The following is a 19,486-nucleotide window of genomic DNA, read 5'->3' as shown; positions in this document are numbered from 1 at the left end:
TGATGATACCATGTCCAGAACGACAAGTACGATGTAGTCATATTTACCGTCCACAACTACCATGCTAGCACGTGACAGAGCCGTAACTGTCACCACATCAGTGCTAGCGGCACGGTCATCACCGACATTGTACATGTGACACACACTATGGTTCCAAAACCGAGTTGTTGTGTGGCACAAAACATACGGCAACATCCATTCCGCCGTAATGTCTGCTGCACGGACCGGCACAATGACAGCATTATTAACCGGAACGCCTTGGTAGCGTGGGTCACGACTTATATCATGATTCGATCGCAGCCCAACGTACGCATCCAGTGGGATGATAAACAACCGTGAAGTGTTTTTTTTTTTTGACAGTGGGATCTGCACAGGCAAACTATCTATGTTACCTCGTTTGTTTGCTTGTTGCACCTGAGTGGACATATACTCAGCATCAGCACTACCATACCGCAAAGAGCTTAGGCATGTTGATCGCAAAGCGTATATGTCACCGGGTACATAAGTCAACCAAAGTAGCATTGCACGCAGAACGACCGCCTCATCATACACAGCTTTGAACAAGTTACCTATGTTCTGTTTTGCCAGGATGATGGCTGATGCTTGGTCCACAGCATATGCATTAGGGGTAATGGACTTGACTGTTGCCATTAGAGATGTGCACGCTGAGTAAGAGTGAGTGAGTGATTTGAAACCTTCGAGAGAGTGAATGAATATAAATCAGCACGAAGAGTTTTTATGACTCCTTTAACCTCTCTTTTGCGTTTATACTCACTCTTACTCTCTGTGTCGACTAGAAACTCACTCAGGAGTGAGTAAAACTGTTTTATCACTCTTTGGGTTATCATTTTTTTTATTATCAGATTCATTCATTGCAGGTTGTAGGTCGACAAATTGTTAAGTACATTACAATAACAATTTAATGGTGTAATGAGAACACTCACCAAACTCCTCTAAATACACACAGCTATGTCCATTATCACACTTTTCCGTCCAAAACCATTCAAAATAGCTGCTTTTTATCGCCTTATTTGAAGAAACTGATTTTTTTTTTGTTTTAAGGACTCCGTGTCACGAATTGTTTCAGTTTTCAAATCTTCCATCTCCATTCTGTTCCAAACGCTTGCGATTTATTTTTCTTCTTATCACGTCGACGTGCTCACTACGCTGGCTTTCTTCAGCTGCACAACATAGCATTATGTAGGCACAACTTAGCAACCTTCGGAAATGAATTGTTCGATTTGCTTCATTATTGACTTTATGAAGCAAATCATTTGCATTGGAAGTATACAAATCTTTTCTTTCTGAAGGTAATTCAGATTCGTTCACAATTATCCAAATCATCACTACCACCAAATGGATAACGTTTATCAATATACGGTTTAGATCTGCATTCAGGTTAGCATTGTTAGATGCGCTTCTCCTTCTGTTATTCGCGTTCATTGTTCAGGACTTCAAACTCTTTCACTTCAAAAAGGGTTAACTTTTACTTGCACTCAGCAGATATTGCCTGCTGTTCCCTGTGACTGTTCGTTTTGGTGGTGCGTTCGCCAACTCGATTCACTCACGCTTAGTAAATAATCACGGCTGTCCGCTTTGCCGATGAAACAGGAACTAAACAAAGCTTCATACCGCTCGATGCGGTCTACGCTGCTAATGCACAATGTCGAGACTTGTGCAATGCAACTGCTGCGCGGCGTAATCTTCCTTGTCGATCGGTGTCCCGACGGATCTGTGCATGCCGAATTTCCGCAATGTTGATGGTGGTGGGAGTTCGTCTGCTGCAACAGTGGATTGGGTGACTACTAGTCGACGAACCGACTTTACCCTGAATCTCATATAAAATGGTTGCAGGGCCAACCCAGCTTTATCCTTAAGGTAGTCCAGTGTACGCGCGAGAAAACCTTCGGGTGGGTCAAGCCAATCCATCGACGCATCATCTACTGAGAACTTGATGTTATTGCATCCATCTGCCCAATATATACCACCAAAGCCAAGAGCGACTGCACGTGCTCGTAACTGGTGACGACGCGTCTGTCGTACTATCGGGAGAGGGATAGCAAGCAGTTCCACTTGGCAGAATGAGTTTAGTGGCCGTAGCCCACCTATGCCCATTTTACTACAGTCTATGTTAGCGTAATCAAGCCAACCTGTCACTGTAGGACCTGTGCTTCCAAGCATACCACTCGGAAGTAGTAGAGCTGGGAACTTCTTCCTACCAACAGCATGGTCCGCCCGTTCATAGCCAACAATATTTGAAACAGTTGGCAGTACGCGCCAATCGTTGGTATCATCGATATGCACGCCATAGTATGTCAAAGCAGACGACACCCCGCTTGAGTTGACATCTATGCCGGCCTCACGTGCATATGTTTGTGCCTCGATCTTCGGGCTGTTCGCGTATTCAGCGAACTTTACTATGATACACACGATAAACCGATAATTGACGTGTATTGATGGCCAATCTGCCAACTTAAATTGCGGCTTCTTAACCTGATCCATGACAAACGATGTTATCCGCGTTGCAAACACTGGTCTTGAGATGTATCCACGAGGTATTATTTCGCGCCAATTCACGAAATCACTGGTGATGACTCGAAGCATGCTAAGTAAACCCAAGTCAATGCTTGCATCACCACTGACTAAATACAATTGGTTAAGATCCATGATGTTATAACCAACTTCACACATTGCCCATCCGCTTATACCCGCCATAAGGCAGGCGTTGCCTTGTAGGAAGTTGAAGAACGTGGTCGAGCATGAGAATGTGTATTTGTCAGAGGCACCAAGTTGTTCATACGCACCTAAGTGACGCAACACACGTATATCACTCTGCGTCGTGCTGACCTGATAGATAGGAGACAGGTCAAGTTGTTTATACGGGCGAAACCGTGTTTCACGACGCACTGCGTCATCACGCTCGAATTGGTTGTCAACTTCGTACCGTGAACGGTACATCATACCTAAAGGTGACACGCACCAGTCACTCTTGCCCATAATCCAGTCACCCGCCTGAGCCCTTGCCACGGCCAGATCACCTATTGACTCGACGCCGATTTTGTTCTTATTATCGGTTCTATCAATGTCAATGTTGCGGGGCCCTGACACTTTGCGCTTTGTTGACGTGGCACCGCTGCCATCTGTGTCAACACCATAGCCCAAAGGCAAGGCAAAAGCCATCTCACATACCATAGACAGACAGCGGGCAAATGCCTCATCATACGCTGTATCTTCGCATATGTGCTCAAGGTTGGCTCTCAAACTTGACAAACTTGGTGCAGGGTTGTTGTTATGCGCGCCAAGATAGTCGAATGCCAATTCAGTGAACTCACTGTAGGGTGTATTACCAAGATTCACACTAACACGCCCTGCGAAGAACATGTCGGTTGGACAATATGATGATACCATGTCCAGAACGACAAGTACGATGTAGTCATATTTACCGTCCACAACTACCATGCTAGCACGTGACAGAGCCGTAACTGTCACCACATCAGTGCTAGCGGCACGGTCATCACCGACATTGTACATGTGACACACACTATGGTTCCAAAACCGAGTTGTTGTGTGGCACAAAACATACGGCAACATCCATTCCGCCGTAATGTCTGCTGCACGGACCGGCACAATGACAGCATTATTAACCGGAACGCCTTGGTAGCGTGGGTCACGACTTATATCATGATTCGATCGCAGCCCAACGTACGCATCCAGTGGGATGATAAACAACCGTGAAGTGTTTTTTTTTTTTGACAGTGGGATCTGCACAGGCAAACTATCTATGTTACCTCGTTTGTTTGCTTGTTGCACCTGAGTGGACATATACTCAGCATCAGCACTACCATACCGCAAAGAGCTTAGGCATGTTGATCGCAAAGCGTATATGTCACCGGGTACATAAGTCAACCAAAGTAGCATTGCACGCAGAACGACCGCCTCATCATACACAGCTTTGAACAAGTTACCTATGTTCTGTTTTGCCAGGATGATGGCTGATGCTTGGTCCACAGCATATGCATTAGGGGTAATGGACTTGACTGTTGCCATTAGAGATGTGCACGCTGAGTAAGAGTGAGTGAGTGATTTGAAACCTTCGAGAGAGTGAATGAATATAAATCAGCACGAAGAGTTTTTATGACTCCTTTAACCTCTCTTTTGCGTTTATACTCACTCTTACTCTCTGTGTCGACTAGAAACTCACTCAGGAGTGAGTAAAACTGTTTTATCACTCTTTGGGTTATCATTTTTTTATTATCAGATTCATTCATTGCAGGTTGTAGGTCGACAAATTGTTAAGTACATTACAATAACAATTTAATGGTGTAATGAGAACACTCACCAAACTCCTCTAAATACACACAGCTATGTCCATTATCACACTTTTCCGTCCAAAACCATTCAAAATAGCTGCTTTTTATCGCCTTATTTGAAGAAACTGATTTTTTTTTTGTTTTAAGGACTCCGTGTCACGAATTGTTTCAGTTTTCAAATCTTCCATCTCCATTCTGTTCCAAACGCTTGCGATTTATTTTTCTTCTTATCACGTCGACGTGCTCACTACGCTGGCTTTCTTCAGCTACACAACATAGCATTATGTAGGCACAACTTAGCAACCTTCGGAAATGAATTGTTCGATTTGCTTCATTATTGACTTTATGAAGCAAATCATTTGCATTGGAAGTATACAAATCTTTTCTTTCTGAAGGTAATTCAGATTCGTTCACAATTATCCAAATCATCACTACCACCAAATGGATAACGTTTATCAATATACGGTTTAGATCTGCATTCAGGTTAGCATTGTTAGATGCGCTTCTCCTTCTGTTATTCGCGTTCATTGTTCAGGACTTCAAACTCTTTCACTTCAAAAAGGGTTAACTTTTACTTGCACTCAGCAGATATTGCCTGCTGTTCCCTGTGACTGTTCGTTTTGGTGGTGCGTTCGCCAACTCGATTCACTCACGCTTAGTAAATAATCACGGCTGTCCGCTTTGCCGATGAAACAGGAACTAAAAAAAGCTTCATACCGCTCGATGCGGTCTACGCTGCTAATGCACAATGTCGAGACTTGTGCAATGCAACTGCTGCGCGGCGTAATCTTCCTTGTCGATCGGTGTCCCGACGGATCTGTGCATGCCGAATTTCCGCAATGTTGATGGTGGTGGGAGTTCGTCTGCTGCAACAGTGGATTGGGTGACTACTAGTCGACGAACCGACTTTACCCTGAATCTCATATAAAATGGTTGCAGGGCCAACCCAGCTTTATCCTTAAGGTAGTCCAGTGTACGCGCGAGAAAACCTTCGGGTGGGTCAAGCCAATCCATCGACGCATCATCTACTGAGAACTTGATGTTATTGCATCCATCTGCCCAATATATACCACCAAAGCCAAGAGCGACTGCACGTGCTCGTAACTGGTGACGACGCGTCTGTCGTACTATCGGGAGAGGGATAGCAAGCAGTTCCACTTGGCAGAATGAGTTTAGTGGCCGTAGCCCACCTATGCCCATTTTACTACAGTCTATGTTAGCGTAATCAAGCCAACCTGTCACTGTAGGACCTGTGCTTCCAAGCATACCACTCGGAAGTAGTAGAGCTGGGAACTTCTTCCTACCAACAGCATGGTCCGCCCGTTCATAGCCAACAATATTTGAAACAGTTGGCAGTACGCGCCAATCGTTGGTATCATCGATATGCACGCCATAGTATGTCAAAGCAGACGACACCCCGCTTGAGTTGACATCTATGCCGGCCTCACGTGCATATGTTTGTGCCTCGATCTTCGGGCTGTTCGCGTATTCAGCGAACTTTACTATGATACACACGATAAACCGATAATTGACGTGTATTGATGGCCAATCTGCCAACTTAAATTGCGGCTTCTTAACCTGATCCATGACAAACGATGTTATCCGCGTTGCAAACACTGGTCTTGAGATGTATCCACGAGGTATTATTTCGCGCCAATTCACGAAATCACTGGTGATGACTCGAAGCATGCTAAGTAAACCCAAGTCAATGCTTGCATCACCACTGACTAAAGACAATTGGTTAAGATCCATGATGTTATAACCAACTTCACACATTGCCCATCCGCTTATACCCGCCATAAGGCAGGCGTTGCCTTGTAGGAAGTTGAAGAACGTAGTCGAGCATTAGAATGTGTATTTGTCAGAGGCACCAAGTTGTTCATACGCACCTAAGTTACACAACACACGTATATCACTCTGCGTCGTGCTGACCTGATAGATAGGAGACAGGTCAAGTTGTTTATACGGGCGAAACCGTGTTTCACGACGCACTGCGTCATCACGCTCGAATTGGTTGTCAACTTCGTACCGTGAACGGTACATCATACCTAAAGGTGACACGCACCAGTCACTCTTGCCCATAATCCAGTCACCCGCCTGAGCCCTTGCCACGGCCAGATCACCTATTGACTCGACGCCGATTTTGTTCTTATTATCGGTTCTATCAATGTCAATGTTGCGGGGCCCTGACACTTTGCGCTTTGTTGACGTGGCACCGCTGCCATCTGTGTCAACACCATAGCCCAAAGGCAAGGCAAAAGCCATCTCACATACCATAGACAGACAGACAGACAGAACCTCACTCACATAGAGTGATAAACGATACTTGATGATGTTATTCGAAGCGAAAGCCATGTTTTTCCTGTCACTATGCTATAGTTGCGTTCAACGATTTTCGACTGCTACAATCACTCAGATATTTTAATACCGCAGGGATAACTGGCTTTTTTTTACATCGTGGGAAATCTTCGAAAGATACGGGCAGGACCGCATGCCGGATTTCTACCGACTAAAACCCACGATGTGCGCAGCCCGCTTTGCCCCCGTATATCACCGCGTGGCAAGACGGAGGATGGGGTCTGGCCCTTATATCGGGCATTTACACTTGGACTCTTAGTTCCACTTGTAGCCATCACTGTGACGCTGGTATAGTCGATGACTTCGCTGCAAGGGTGCGATTGCACCACGCCGTGCTGGTTGAAGCTGCTTTAGCGGCCGGATGTTGTAGCAGCAGTGACAGCAGCTTCCTCATCGGACGACATGGACCCTCGTCTCGATTGATCACTGCTGCTTTCTACTATCTCAAAGAAGTCCGCCAAAGAAGAAGATTGCTCCTCTTCTTGTTGCTCCTGCTGTTGTTGCTGCAAGAGCCGGATCTGCGCTCGGTGCCGTCTCATCCTCTCCCTCCCGATGACTCTTCTCGCGAGGATTGCCAATGTTGGTGGCGATGCGGGAGGAGCAGCACGACGCCTCTCCTCTCGGGCAAGGGCCCTGGCCCGTTGCCGCGCAAGTTTGCGCCGACGGTTTCGCTCAGCTAACATCGCCTGTCGGACCGCTGGATCTGGCGGTTGAATGTTGGCTGCATTAGCGGCCGCCAGGTTGGCACGCTCTTCGTTCCACTGCCGCTGAAGGACGGATGTCACATGCACCGGCAACTCGGTGAGAATGCTCCATGACGCTCGATTCCGAAGGAGATGGGACACAAAGTTGTCCGGGCTAAGGTCTTCGAATTCTCCTCCTACCAAGAGCTGTTGACGATAAGCGTCAAATGCTGGGCAATGGAATATCGCATGCTCGGCGGTATCTGCTTCACAAGAGCGGAGGGATAACTGGCTCGTAATCTCAAATTGGCTTCATGCATCTCCTCGTGAGTTACTTCGTTCTTACGGGAACGAAACTTCTCAGCTTGTCGATGTTTTGCACCCAAACCCTTTCGGTTCTTGGGAGTTGACTTCGTGTCCAGGGCAGCGGCACCGGACATTTCTTCACTATTCACGGTTGACATGGTTGTAAAATCAAAGATTTTATTCGTACTAAATAGCACGATTTCCGGAGGGATAACTGGCTTTTTTTTTTATAAACAATGTCACAGTTTATTCAATCTCAATTGGATCAAAAACCGCGACGTCCCCCCCGGCAGCCGTTACCCGTGAGCGATGGACTGCCGGGGGCCCTACTGCCTATATAGACTAACGCGCCTTATTTGGCCTTAACGGTCATTTACTGTATGATCTGCCCTAGCTAGTCACCTTATTGCTAGTGGGCGATCGCGCCTCTTTTTGCCTTGATGGCCTTTTCCCATTTTGTTCCCATTGAATAAATCTAATGGGCGTTCGCGCCTCTTTTTGCCTAACGGCCTTTGTTGTCATTGCCCATCCCCGGCTTCGTCCTCCTCTTCAAATGCTTCTACCCCGAAGAGGGCCCACAGGTACGTCCTGCAGTCCACAACCTCCTCGTTCCGCAGTCTCCGCCGCGCGCGGAAGCGTCTAACGTTGTTCCTTACCCGCCGATGATGCTCCTCCCGCTCCTGTATCTCCTCCATCGTCAAAAGTCGCCCGTCGGGGTGGGTTGGTGGTAGTTCCCCCCGCGCAGCTCGTCGCTCGATGGTCATCTGCCGACGAGCCTCGTTGCGCCTTTCGTTGCGCAAGGCCACCAGCTCCTCGTGCGCACCGTCCAGCCGTTGCGCGGCCGGAGGGATAACTGGCTTTTTTTTTTTTAAACGATGTCACAGTTTATTTAATCAACATTCGATCAATAACCGCGACGTCCCCCCCGGCAGCCGTTACCCGCGAGGGATGGACTGCCGGGGGCCCTACTGCCTACATAGGCTTAAGCGCCTTGTTTGGCCTTAACGGCCATTTAATGAATCCTCTGCCCTTACTTGTTAACTTATTGCTAGTGGGCGATCGCGCCTCTTTTTGCCTTAGCGGCCTTCGTCCATGTTGTTCCCAGTAGTGTCTAATGGGCGTTCGCGCCTCTTTTTGCCTTAACGGCCTTCGTTGTCATTGTCATTGCCCATCCCCGCTGCTGGCTTCGTTTTCCTCTAACGCGACGAGGTGACTGCCTCCGCGGCAGCCGCAGCTTCAGCCGCCGTAAGGCCGAGGTGCGAGCGTTCCTGTTCCTCGTCGTCGCCGTATAATCGTCGGAACTGGTGTCGTACGGCTCATGCTCCCAGCTCCGTCCACGGGGGATATCGGCGAGGCTCTCGCGCCGTCGGGCTCGCCATCGAGCGACCCGTTCGCGAACTGCTGCTCGCCGAGCCTCCGTCTTCGGGGATGGGGGTGGCGATGGCGGACGCCCATCCCGCCGCTCCTCTCGTTCCTGCGCCCGTTGCCGGTTTCGAGCGACGTTGCGCCGATCGTACCGAGCCCGTCGAACAGCCTCAGGATTCGGACGATGAGCGTTGTCTGGCAGCATTCCCTGGGCCGCCAACAAAGTCCGGAACTCGTCCCAGTCACGTTGCAGCGCATGCGTGATTCGCTTGGCGGCCTCGCACACGTTACTCCAGTTCTCCGGACACTGAAGCATGTGACCTACAAGCGATTCCGGAACTACACCGTCCAGCAACTCTCTCCGGATGGCAGCGAAGCGAGGGCACACGAACACGGCACGAACACGTGCAGTCCGGGGATGAGGTGAAACCCATGTCGCTCAGGTATTCTCGGAAAAATCCGTGACCGGATAATACCTGCGGCAGGTGAAAGGTCACCTCTCCGTGGTTCCGCGACTGCCACGATCCAATGTCCGGGATCGTGCGATGGGCCCACCTGACGTATCTGCTCGCTCCCTCTGCGGCGGCATCAGCATCCCACGCCGACTGCCACTCGGCGATGGTCCGCTGCCGCTCCTCTATCCGAAGCTCGCCGCTGGTGCGCGTTCCTCGGCGACTGTGGACTCTGGTATCCTCCTCCACCGCTCTGCAGATTGGCACGAGCCCAGCCATCAGCACGGCAGTGTCATACCGGACCGTCGCAAACGCCCGAGCAACGCGAATCGCCGAAGATCGCTGGACCCGTTGAAGCAACCTGCGACACTCACGATTCGCCAGAGCACCGTGCCAGACCGGGGCGGCGTAGCGCATGACGGAGTCTGCGACTGCCGCCAGCAAGCGAGACTTTGACGTCTTCGGCCCCCGGTGGTTTGGCATTAGGCGGTTGACTGCCTGTGCGACCTGCGTTGCCTTCTCGGTGATCGCCGTCACGTGAGGTACCCAGGAGAGGTGGTCCTGGAGCCTCACCCCCAAGTATTTGAGGGTACGAGAGTACTGGACGACCACGCCGCCAACGGTGATGGTAACTCCAACCGGAGGTTTCTTAAGACTGGAGATTATGGTCATCTCCGTCTTGGCGTGTGCCAGCTCCAAGTGGTGCTCGCGCAACCACCGGTCTACTGCTGACACAGCCTCCTCCGCTGTAGCTGCTGCCGATGTTGGAGTTGTACCCGGTGCAAGAAGGACAAGATCGTCCGCGTACCCAATGATCTCGGCACCAGGCGGCAGCGGAACGCTGAGCACACCGTCATACATCACGTTCCACAGGGTCGGGCCCAGGATGGACCCCTGTGGAACCCCGGCAGTGGAGGGATAACTGGCTTTTTTTTTTTTTTTTTTTTCATAGTTCAAGGTTTTGTTTTATTCAGTACATTTTACATAAATTGATTACCAAAACCTCTCCTCTCCCATCACCCCGTTTACCCGCGTGGATTTTGGTGGAGTGATGTGTTCTTTATCAATAGTCGCTTCCGTGCACGCATGCACCTTTCTCTTTATTTTGGAAAATAATTCCCCTCTAACGTTTGCTGTTAACCTTTTCCTTTTGACGCAACGTCAAACTCTGCCACAAATGCCCCGCTGGGCCACAGTTCTTTTTCGCGATACTACTACTAGCGCGATGAGGTGTCCGCCTCCACGGCTGCCGCAGCTTCGGCCGCCGTGAGGCCGGAGTAGGAGTTGTCCTGCTCCTCATTTCCGCTGCTAGTTTCGACCCAGTCCTGTTCCCCGAACAGGTTGCCGATGATGTTGGTGTGGCTCTCGCGTCGTCTGGCTCGCCATCGAGCCACACGCTCGCGGACCGCTGCTCGGCGGGCCTCGGTCGTGGGGGATGGAGGTGGCGATGGCGGACGCCCACCCCGTGCCGCTTCGCGCCGTGCGGCTGTGGCAGCTCGTCGAGCCGCATTCCGCCGCTGATTGCGAGCGATAGCAACCGAATTGTCCCGTTGCGATGGTTCTCCATCCTGCGCGGCCAGCATCTCCCGCTCAGCGTTCCAGTCATCCTGGAGCTCGTTCGTTATGCGTTGTGCGGCCTCGCACACCTGGCTCCAACGGTCGGGGCTCTCCAGGAGACAGCTGAGGATGGTGTCGGGAGACACCGGATCCGTTCCGCCTAACAGCTCCTCGCGAACCGCAGCAAACCGCGGACAGCGGAACACTGCGTGTTCAGCCGTCTCGGCCACACCGGGGCAGCGCTGACAGTCCGGGGACGACGTGAAGCCCATGTTGCACAGGTAGTCGCGGAAAAATCCGTGACCGGACAACACCTGTGCCAACTGGAACGTCACGTCTCCATGCTTCCGTGACTGCCAGGCTTTGACGTCCGGAACCACCCGATGTGCCCAACGCGTGTACCGGCTGGCCTCCTCGCTTTCGGCGTTCGCGTCCCACTCGGCCTGCCATACTTCGTAGGTCCGCTCACGCTCGATGGCCCGGACCTGCTCGCTGGTACTCGTCCGGTTCTCCTGGTGCAGATGGTGATACACTCGGCTGTCTTCATCGATAAGGCGGCAGATCGGGATTAGCCCGGCCAGCAGCACCGCCGTCTCACCTCGCACCGTCCGGAACGCCCTGCAGACCCGAATCGCCGTCTTCCGCTGTACTCGACTGACAAGCCGGCGGCATTGTCGTCTTTCCAAGCCTTCCGACCATACTGGGGCTCCGTAGCGAAGGATGGAGTCAGCTACAGCCGCCAGTAGGCGGGCTCGCGACGATTTCGGGCCGCTGTGATTCGGCAGGAGCCGTGTTACCGCCTGGGCAACCTTCTCCGCCTTCGCCGCTGCCTTCTCCACGTGCGGGAGCCAGGACAGATGGTCCTGCAGCCACACACCCAGATAGCGGATGGATCGGGATGCAGGAACCGCTACTCCGTCGATGTTGATGGACACTGCCGGTGGCCGCTTCAGGCTGGAGATCACCGTCATCTCCGTCTTCTCCGGCGCTAGAGCAAGACGGTGATGGGACATCCAGCTGCTGATCGTTGCAATCGCTGACTCCGCCTTTGAGGCCGCGGCTTCGGGAGTCACCGCCGGGACGAGCAGGACCAAGTCGTCGGCATAGCCGATTAACTCGGTCCCCTGTGGCAGTGGCACTCCCAGGACCCCGTCGTACAGCACGTTCCACAAGGTGGGGCCCAAGATGGACCCTTGCGGAACTCCCGCGCTGATGTGCTGCTCGACAGGGCCCTCGCTGGTCTCGATGATCAGCCGCCGGTCCTCGAAGTAGCTTCTCAGCATTCTTCTCAGTGCGGATGGCACGCCTTTCTCCTGCAGCACGTTGGCGATGGACTGCCAAGACGCAGTGTTGAACGCATTGCGTACATCCAAGGCGACCACCATCAGGCAGCGGTTGTCTCGCTGATTTGTCCGGCGGAAAGACATGGCCGTCCTTCCCATCTCAACAACCCGCTGGATCGCACTGATGGTGGATCGTCCCTTGCGGAAGCCGTACTGGTGCTCCGAAAGCCGCGGAGCTTCGGTATCCTCAAGATGGAGGTTCAGCCTGGTGAGTATCAGCCGCTCCAACACTTTGCCGAGTGCGTCCAGCATGCACAGCGGCCGGTATGAACCACTTTCCCCGGGAGGTTTGCCCGGCTTTGGCAGCAGCACCAGGCGCTGCCTCTTCCACGGCGCAGGAAACACACCGCGGTCCAGACAGTCCTGGTACAGTCGGCGAAAAACCTCCGGGTACTCCCTAATCGCTGTCCTTACTGCTGCGTTGGGGATCCCGTCCACACCCGGCGCCTTCCGGTTGGCCATGCATTCCACGATGGCCAGCAGCTCTGCCGTGGTGACGGGCGTCAGCGACTGCCCGTCCTCAGCTTCCCCCTCCGCTGGCCACTCGACCGTTGGATGAGTCGGAAACAGGTCCCCGGAGATGCGCAGCAGCTCCGTCTTGTCAGTCTCAGGTGGTACGTAGCTGCCACGAAGCCGAGACATGACAGCCCGGTAACCTGCTCCAAACTCATTCTCCTCCGCCAAACGGATGAGGTCATCGAATTCTGCACGCTTGCTGGCCCGAATCGCCTTTTCCATCGTCCGCCGCGCAGTCCGGTGATGCGCCGCTGCAAGGCTGCGTTCCTGCAGATCGACCATGGCAATCATCCGGTCGCGGGCAGCTGCACACTCCTCCCGAAGGCGCGTGAGCTCCGGTGTCCACCAGAATAGGGATCGATGGGGGTCACGGTTCAACGTTGTGACCCGCGCCATCGTTTCGTCGCATGCCCGTAACATGGCATCGACCATCCCCTCCTGGCTGTCTGCCCGCTCTTCGAAGTTTGCGGCCCTCAGCGCCACCCGGAACGCCTCGACCGAGAACTGCGAGGCCTTCCATCTCCTGCCTCGCCGGTGCGGTAAGGGCTGATGGCGCCGTCCCTGGTGTTGGTGTTGCTCCTGCTGTCTTCGACGATGCTGCTGCTGCTGTTGTCTTCGACGATGCTGCTGCTGCTGCGGTTGCTGGTTCTGGTGTTGTTGCTGCTGGCGTTGATGTTGAGGCGGGGAGGACGGTCCGACGGTGTAAAAGATGTACCGGTGGTCGGATGCCGTGTAATGCCGCGCCAACGAGTCAGAAGCCACTGCCCAGGTCTCGGGTCGAGCGATGGACTCGCTCGCGAACGACACATCGACGACACTGGGTGTGGCAACTCCGTTCCCGACAAACGTTGGGGTTGTTCCTCGGTTGAGGATCCTCAGCCCAAGCTGCTGGATGGTGTTCAGCAGCCCCTCACCTCGCATGTTGTTACGCTGGCTTCCCCACTCCTCATGCCAGGCGTTGAAATCGCCTGCTACGACGACGTGAGGGTGAGAAAGTGCCTCCAACTCCAAGGCCTCGAGAAAGTGCTCGAACTCGGCTATGGTAAGGCGGGGGGGAGCATAGCAGCTGATAAAGACCACCCCACCGATCTGGGCAGCCACCACTCCAGGCGTTGGGCTGCTCCACACACGCTGAATGGGGTGGGCTCCGGTGGCCACCACGGCAACTGCCCCCGATGAGTCCGCTGTCCACGTTCCGCTGTTCTCAGGAGGATGGTACACCTCCGAGAGGATCAACACGTCGATCCGCTCCGTCCGAGCGGTTTGCAGAACGAAATCCTGTGCAGTGCGTCCACCACCCAGGTTCGCCTGTAGCACGCGTAACTGCTGCTTTACTCCAGACACGGTGCAAGCGGTTGTCCACAGCTCTGGTGACCGATGCTATGTGGGCCACCACACTTGAGGCACTTGGGCTCCGTTGAGCAGGCTTTCGCCAGATGGCCGGTGTTGCCGCAACGGAAGCATTTGCCCAGATAGTCTGCCTCATTCCGGCAGTCTCGCAATATGTGTCCAGTCTCCAGACAGCGCAGACAACGGCGCTGACTAACCGGACGACGTTGAACCTCGTGCGCCAAACTGATGAGCTGGCAGATCGACAGCTTTGCCTCGTATAGCAGCTGTGCTTTTGCCAGTGGAAGACGGACACGAGCACGTTTCGTGCCGTCGCTCAGCTCCCACACTTCAGCAAAGGTGATGCCGGTGGTTGCTCCCAGTTTGGCCTGGATCGCATCCTTGACGTCTTCGACGGTGGCCAGCGGGTCGACGTGGGTGATCAGCAATTCACCCATCTCGGTCAGCACTCGTACAGCCCCCATGTCACCGAGAACATCCTGAATTTTCGCGGTGAGCGTCTCGCTGTCGGCGCTTCGGCTGATCGGGACGCGAAGATGGCCTTGTGTTGTTCGCCGACCCATCCCGATGGCTGTGCGGACCTCCTCCAGCTCCGGGGCCGTACGCAGCTTCAGGTACGCCTGCGTCCAGGTCGCTCCTTCTGCTGGTGTCACCTCGATGGTGTCCGGGCGTACTCTACGCCGAGTCGGTTTACGCTGCTGGTTCTGCTGCTGTTGCTGTAGCGGCTGCTGATGTTGCTGCTGTTGCCGCTGTCGACTCTGCTGCAACAGTCGGCCCTTCTGTTGCCACTGTTGTCCTCGCTCGTTCGCCCGCTGCTGCGACTGCTGCGGACGTCGCTGCTGCTGCTGGGCCGCCTGCTGGCGTGCCGGCTTACGGCGCACCACCTCGGCCCAGGAGCCGCCTTCCTGGTCCGGAGACGGCACCACCATAGCCGTCGCCGCACCTGCTCTTTCCTGCTGCTGCTGCTGCTGCTTCTGACACCACTGCTGCTGCTGCTGCTGCTGCGCCCCAGCACTACCGCCCTGCGCGATCGCCTTAGCGACGATCTCGCGCATCTGGCGCAGTTCCTCCCGCAGGAACTCCTCTCGCTTGGCTGCCTCCTCGCGGACAGCCTTAGCCTCGCTGCGGGCTGTTGCCTCCGTCTTGGCTAGCATCAGCCGGAGAGCAACCATTTCCTCGTTCAACTGCGTGATTGTCGCCCGCAGCGTCTCGGTGAGAGCCGTAGAAGCCTCCAGGGCGCGTCGCAGTCTCTCCTCCTCCGAGGCGGACGCTGCCGTCTCCTGCGATGCTGCCGCCGATTTGGTTAACAGCGCACGCGGCTGCACTTGTTTGCGCATTATCCCCACCCTCTCGTCAGTGGACACCGTCCGCGAACGCAAATTCTTGCTGGTGTCCATCGTCTGACACCACTTTGAGTTTTTCCGACCGAATTTTGGAGTTTTCCCCCCCTCCTGCGGTAACGGATGGGGGGGTGGGGCTGATTTACACTTCAAAAATTCAGGCTCGATTTGTCCTATTGAGGTGACATTGTGTTCGAATTTTCACTCGTGAATTCGAATTTTCCGAATCAATTATACCAGTTATACCACTTTCCTGATATATTTTCTTCCACCCTAGGCAAACGCGTGGTTGGATCGGGGCGCGGAGGGCACCTTTTTGGAAAAAGTCAAAATTTTGCCTCCTGGGCCGTCGAAAAATGCCGCTTGGGTAGTTCACTGTCTCTGAGCTGTCACTCAAAATGTCATGCACATTTTTTTCCACTTTTCACACTTTTAACGATTGCACTTTTTTCACCGTTTTAAAACCGATTTGCACCCGGTTTTCAATGTTATTTCGGTTAAGACACTAGTCCCGCTCAATTTGCAACGCTGGAGCACCCTTTTGCCCACTTTTAAATGGCTTTTTTCAGCACTTAGGCGTCCGATTTTGGTCCGGTTTTCACGTGCATTCGTCTTTTTGGCACTGTTTACACCTCAATCAACACCTTTTAGCCCGAAATTCGATGATTTTTGCACAAAAATTTTTGACACCGCTGTTGTTGTTGTTGTAATAGTCCACAATTTTGCACACACTTTTTTTAACCGTAAATCGACCGGCATCCACCATTTCTTGTATGAAATCACAAAAACGGGTGGGAATCTTGCGTTTTCAATGAAAACCGCGTCCCGATCGATCACTTTGTCCGTTATATTTGCGTTAAACACCTCCCATACAAAATGTATGGGGAACTTTCAATCACTTTTTTCGCTCAATTTTTGACCGATTTCCATTCGGTTTTCACTAACTTCCCGTAGAAAACGACGTTATTGATCGTTTATGACGATTTTAAGGCCGAATACCGGCACTTTTGCACAAAATATGCCGTACTCACACGGAGCGCACTTTCCACGTGTCTGGCCATGCACACTTGCCGCGTGCATCCACGGAGGGATAACTGGCTTGTGGCCGCCAAGCGTTCATAGAGAAATCGATGTTCTTCAGGGATGCACAGAGATACTTCTTCTAGCTTGAAATGGAATGTTGCACTTCAATATGTTCTTGTCTAAGCAGAAACTAAAAAGGACTGTGTTGTACACCTCAGATATCGACGACTCGCTATTTGGAATCATATTCGTACTAAGCTTATATCTCTAAAATATTTTTTAAAAAATCCAGTTTCCAAGGAGCTGCAAAATACTCAGCAAATATAACTTGTGTAAACGGTAAAGTATTGTTCTGTACGATGTGAACGTCTGTGAAGCGTCTGTTCCGTTTCATAGCTGCAGGATACGAGCGATGAGGTTTGAGCTCAAAATTTTTTTCTTTTCTTGATCGTTTGTTTACTATTTATAATTCCCACACGAGTTGGACATCTCTGGAAACTGGCAGTGTGGTGGATGCCGCAGTTTACACAAAACAGCTTGGTGGTGGTTCGTTGGTGGTTTACAGTTCGAATGTTTTTTAAATCGCTGAGGGTTATAGAACACTTCGTAAAATGCAAGAGATACAGTATCTAATTTTCGATTTGGTTATATTTGTAGTTTTTAATGTAAGTCGGCTTCCTTTATTTCGTCCTCAGGATAGTCTGGGGGTCCAAAGAGCACAATTTATGTCGTATTTTCCTCTTCTAGCTGGTGTGTGTAAAAGTCTTCGAACTCTACATACTCGCTACTTTTCCTTTTAATATTACGCTTGAAAAAGCTCTTATTATCCGTTCACAAAGAAGTCTAATGTTTGCATAACAAACGATGACGTACTAAGCACATATTTTATACAGAAAGTAATGGGCTCTATTTCGCATTCAACACATTCGATTACCATCTCTGACGAAGGACGATTTGAAACATATCCTCTCTATCGGAGCAGTTGAAGGCTTCCATAATTTGTTATCCAATAGTAAGCAATACTTGTCTTTCTGTATTCATCTTGTCTTCGTTGGGCTGACGCTTTTCCCGGCTTCTTCTTTGATCCAAAGCCCTTCTTCTTCGGGTCCTTGGAAGTTGTGGTAGTGGCTTCTTCCATCTTCAATTGTTCAAACTTTTCCATATTGGCGTTGCTGAACTCCGTCGAAATCAGACGAAAATTTGAGCAATACTTGGGGCGGCCCGGTGGCGTGATGGTAGCGGAGCCGGTCTTCACACGAACGGACCGGACCAAAATCCCATCCGGGCCAATCCCCCGTAGCAAGGACTGACTATCCGGCTACGTGGTAAAATAAGTCGATACGGCCAGGCCGTTCTAACGAAAAAAAAAAAAAAGTAAGCAATACTTCTCATTTGCTAAGTTAGACAAAATTTCTCTTTGGTAAATTGGTGTTTCCTTACCAAATTAAAGCTCAATAGCGGCTATGCTAACGTTTTATGAACACTTGTAACCGATTAGGAAAGGTAGGAACCGACCTTAAATTCACCTCTTCGAGTCATCCGTTGAAGTGTACATGTCGAAAGCCCTCTTGCAACTAAATTCTGATCAATGCCAAGTAGCTTTAGTGATAATTTCACTACAAACAATAACGTGTTTAACCATTCTGTTCAGTTTTGAGTCGTATTTGATGAGTTTATTACCAATGCAAACATTATTATGAACGGTTACTTAATGAAACTTAATAATGGGCCGTAGATGTTAATCTCTGAAAACATATAAGTGGTTTACGAATCAGTTAGAATTACAACATCAAAAATAAATTTGAGCTTGACAAGTACTTTTCAAAGGCATATATTTGATTTTTTTATAGAGCTATCATCAGTTAGGTTTACTCAGCTAAGAAAGTTATAGTTAATTTTAGCGATTCAGGAAGATCAGTAACTGCGTTACAAAGAGGGGTGTAAAACGTATGCAATATGAATAGAATATATATGAATAAGTTTATATATCGATCGAGTAAAAGAAACCTGTTCAATAAATAATATTTGGAAATGTCAATAAATATAATAGCAATAGCACTGTTATTGTACACCAGCATAATGACACTTGTGTTTTTTTGCAACCTCGGATAACATCATATTTTCATAATTGACTTCAATAATAAAAGATTTTGTTATATTTATTGTGATTATGTTTGGGTTATGACTTCTATTGTTTCATTTATTTGTTTGTGTGAGTATGAATAAATACACAGGACCAAACCGAACAGCGGGAAGCATAGATGCGTTTTTCAGGCAACACTCAGTATCACAACCAGTTTCATGAATATTTCATAGTTTGTGTTTGTATTTTTTTATTTGTTTCTTTATTTATGTTCTTATTTACCTAGGAGGTAGGCCAAACCTCCCCTTGGGGATTTGCTCGTGCGATCGGATACCTAACACGAGTTGTCATTGGCAAAATCCTATCACAAGCCTTCATGAGGCGCTGCTGGATACGGACTTACGGAGCTTTATTAACTCAGTATGGCTTAACTGATTGGATCTGTAAGTGATTACCGCATCGTTACTGAAAGGTTATACCTAATTGACCATTATGTCCGTCCTAAAACAGTTCGGTTATAAACTTTACCGGTTACCATTGTTATAAACATTACCGGTAAATGGGCATACTAGTTTGGGGCTAAAATACAGGGTTTACACAGCCAATTAGTCACCGTAAATTCATTGAATGTCATCAACAATAGTCACTTTGCCACCGTAAACCCACAATTCGGCATCGTCAATCCAACAATGGCGTTGAGAACTTTGAATCAGTCACCGTTAATACCCTATTCGGCCGTCCCGTTTTGTTTTGATTTTGGCCTGTCAAAATAGCTCCGCCCTGTTAGACCTAGATGTCTG

At 50.6% G+C, this 19,486-nt stretch overlaps 1 protein-coding gene across 1 annotated transcript; it reads right to left on the bottom strand.

Annotated features, from left to right (window-relative positions):
- Positions 1-8,768: 8,768 nt before the first annotated feature.
- LOC128718340 (uncharacterized) lies at positions 8,769-15,577 on the bottom strand. The gene is made up of 7 exons (XM_053811969.1): positions 15,248-15,577; positions 14,970-15,145; positions 14,438-14,915; positions 13,534-14,270; positions 10,719-13,413; positions 9,426-10,368; positions 8,769-9,343 (listed from the first exon to the last, which is right to left on the bottom strand). Exons 1-7 carry the CDS (start codon positions 15,575-15,577, stop codon positions 8,769-8,771), a joined length of 5,934 nt encoding a protein of 1,977 aa, XP_053667944.1.
- Between the last annotated feature and the right edge of the window lie 3,909 nt (positions 15,578-19,486).

The sequence above is a fragment of the Anopheles marshallii genome, chromosome 2 (assembly GCF_943734725.1).
Source record: "Anopheles marshallii chromosome 2, idAnoMarsDA_429_01, whole genome shotgun sequence".
Taxonomy (NCBI): Eukaryota; Metazoa; Arthropoda; class Insecta; order Diptera; family Culicidae; genus Anopheles; species Anopheles marshallii.
This window is presented reverse-complemented; position numbering and strand designations above follow the sequence as displayed.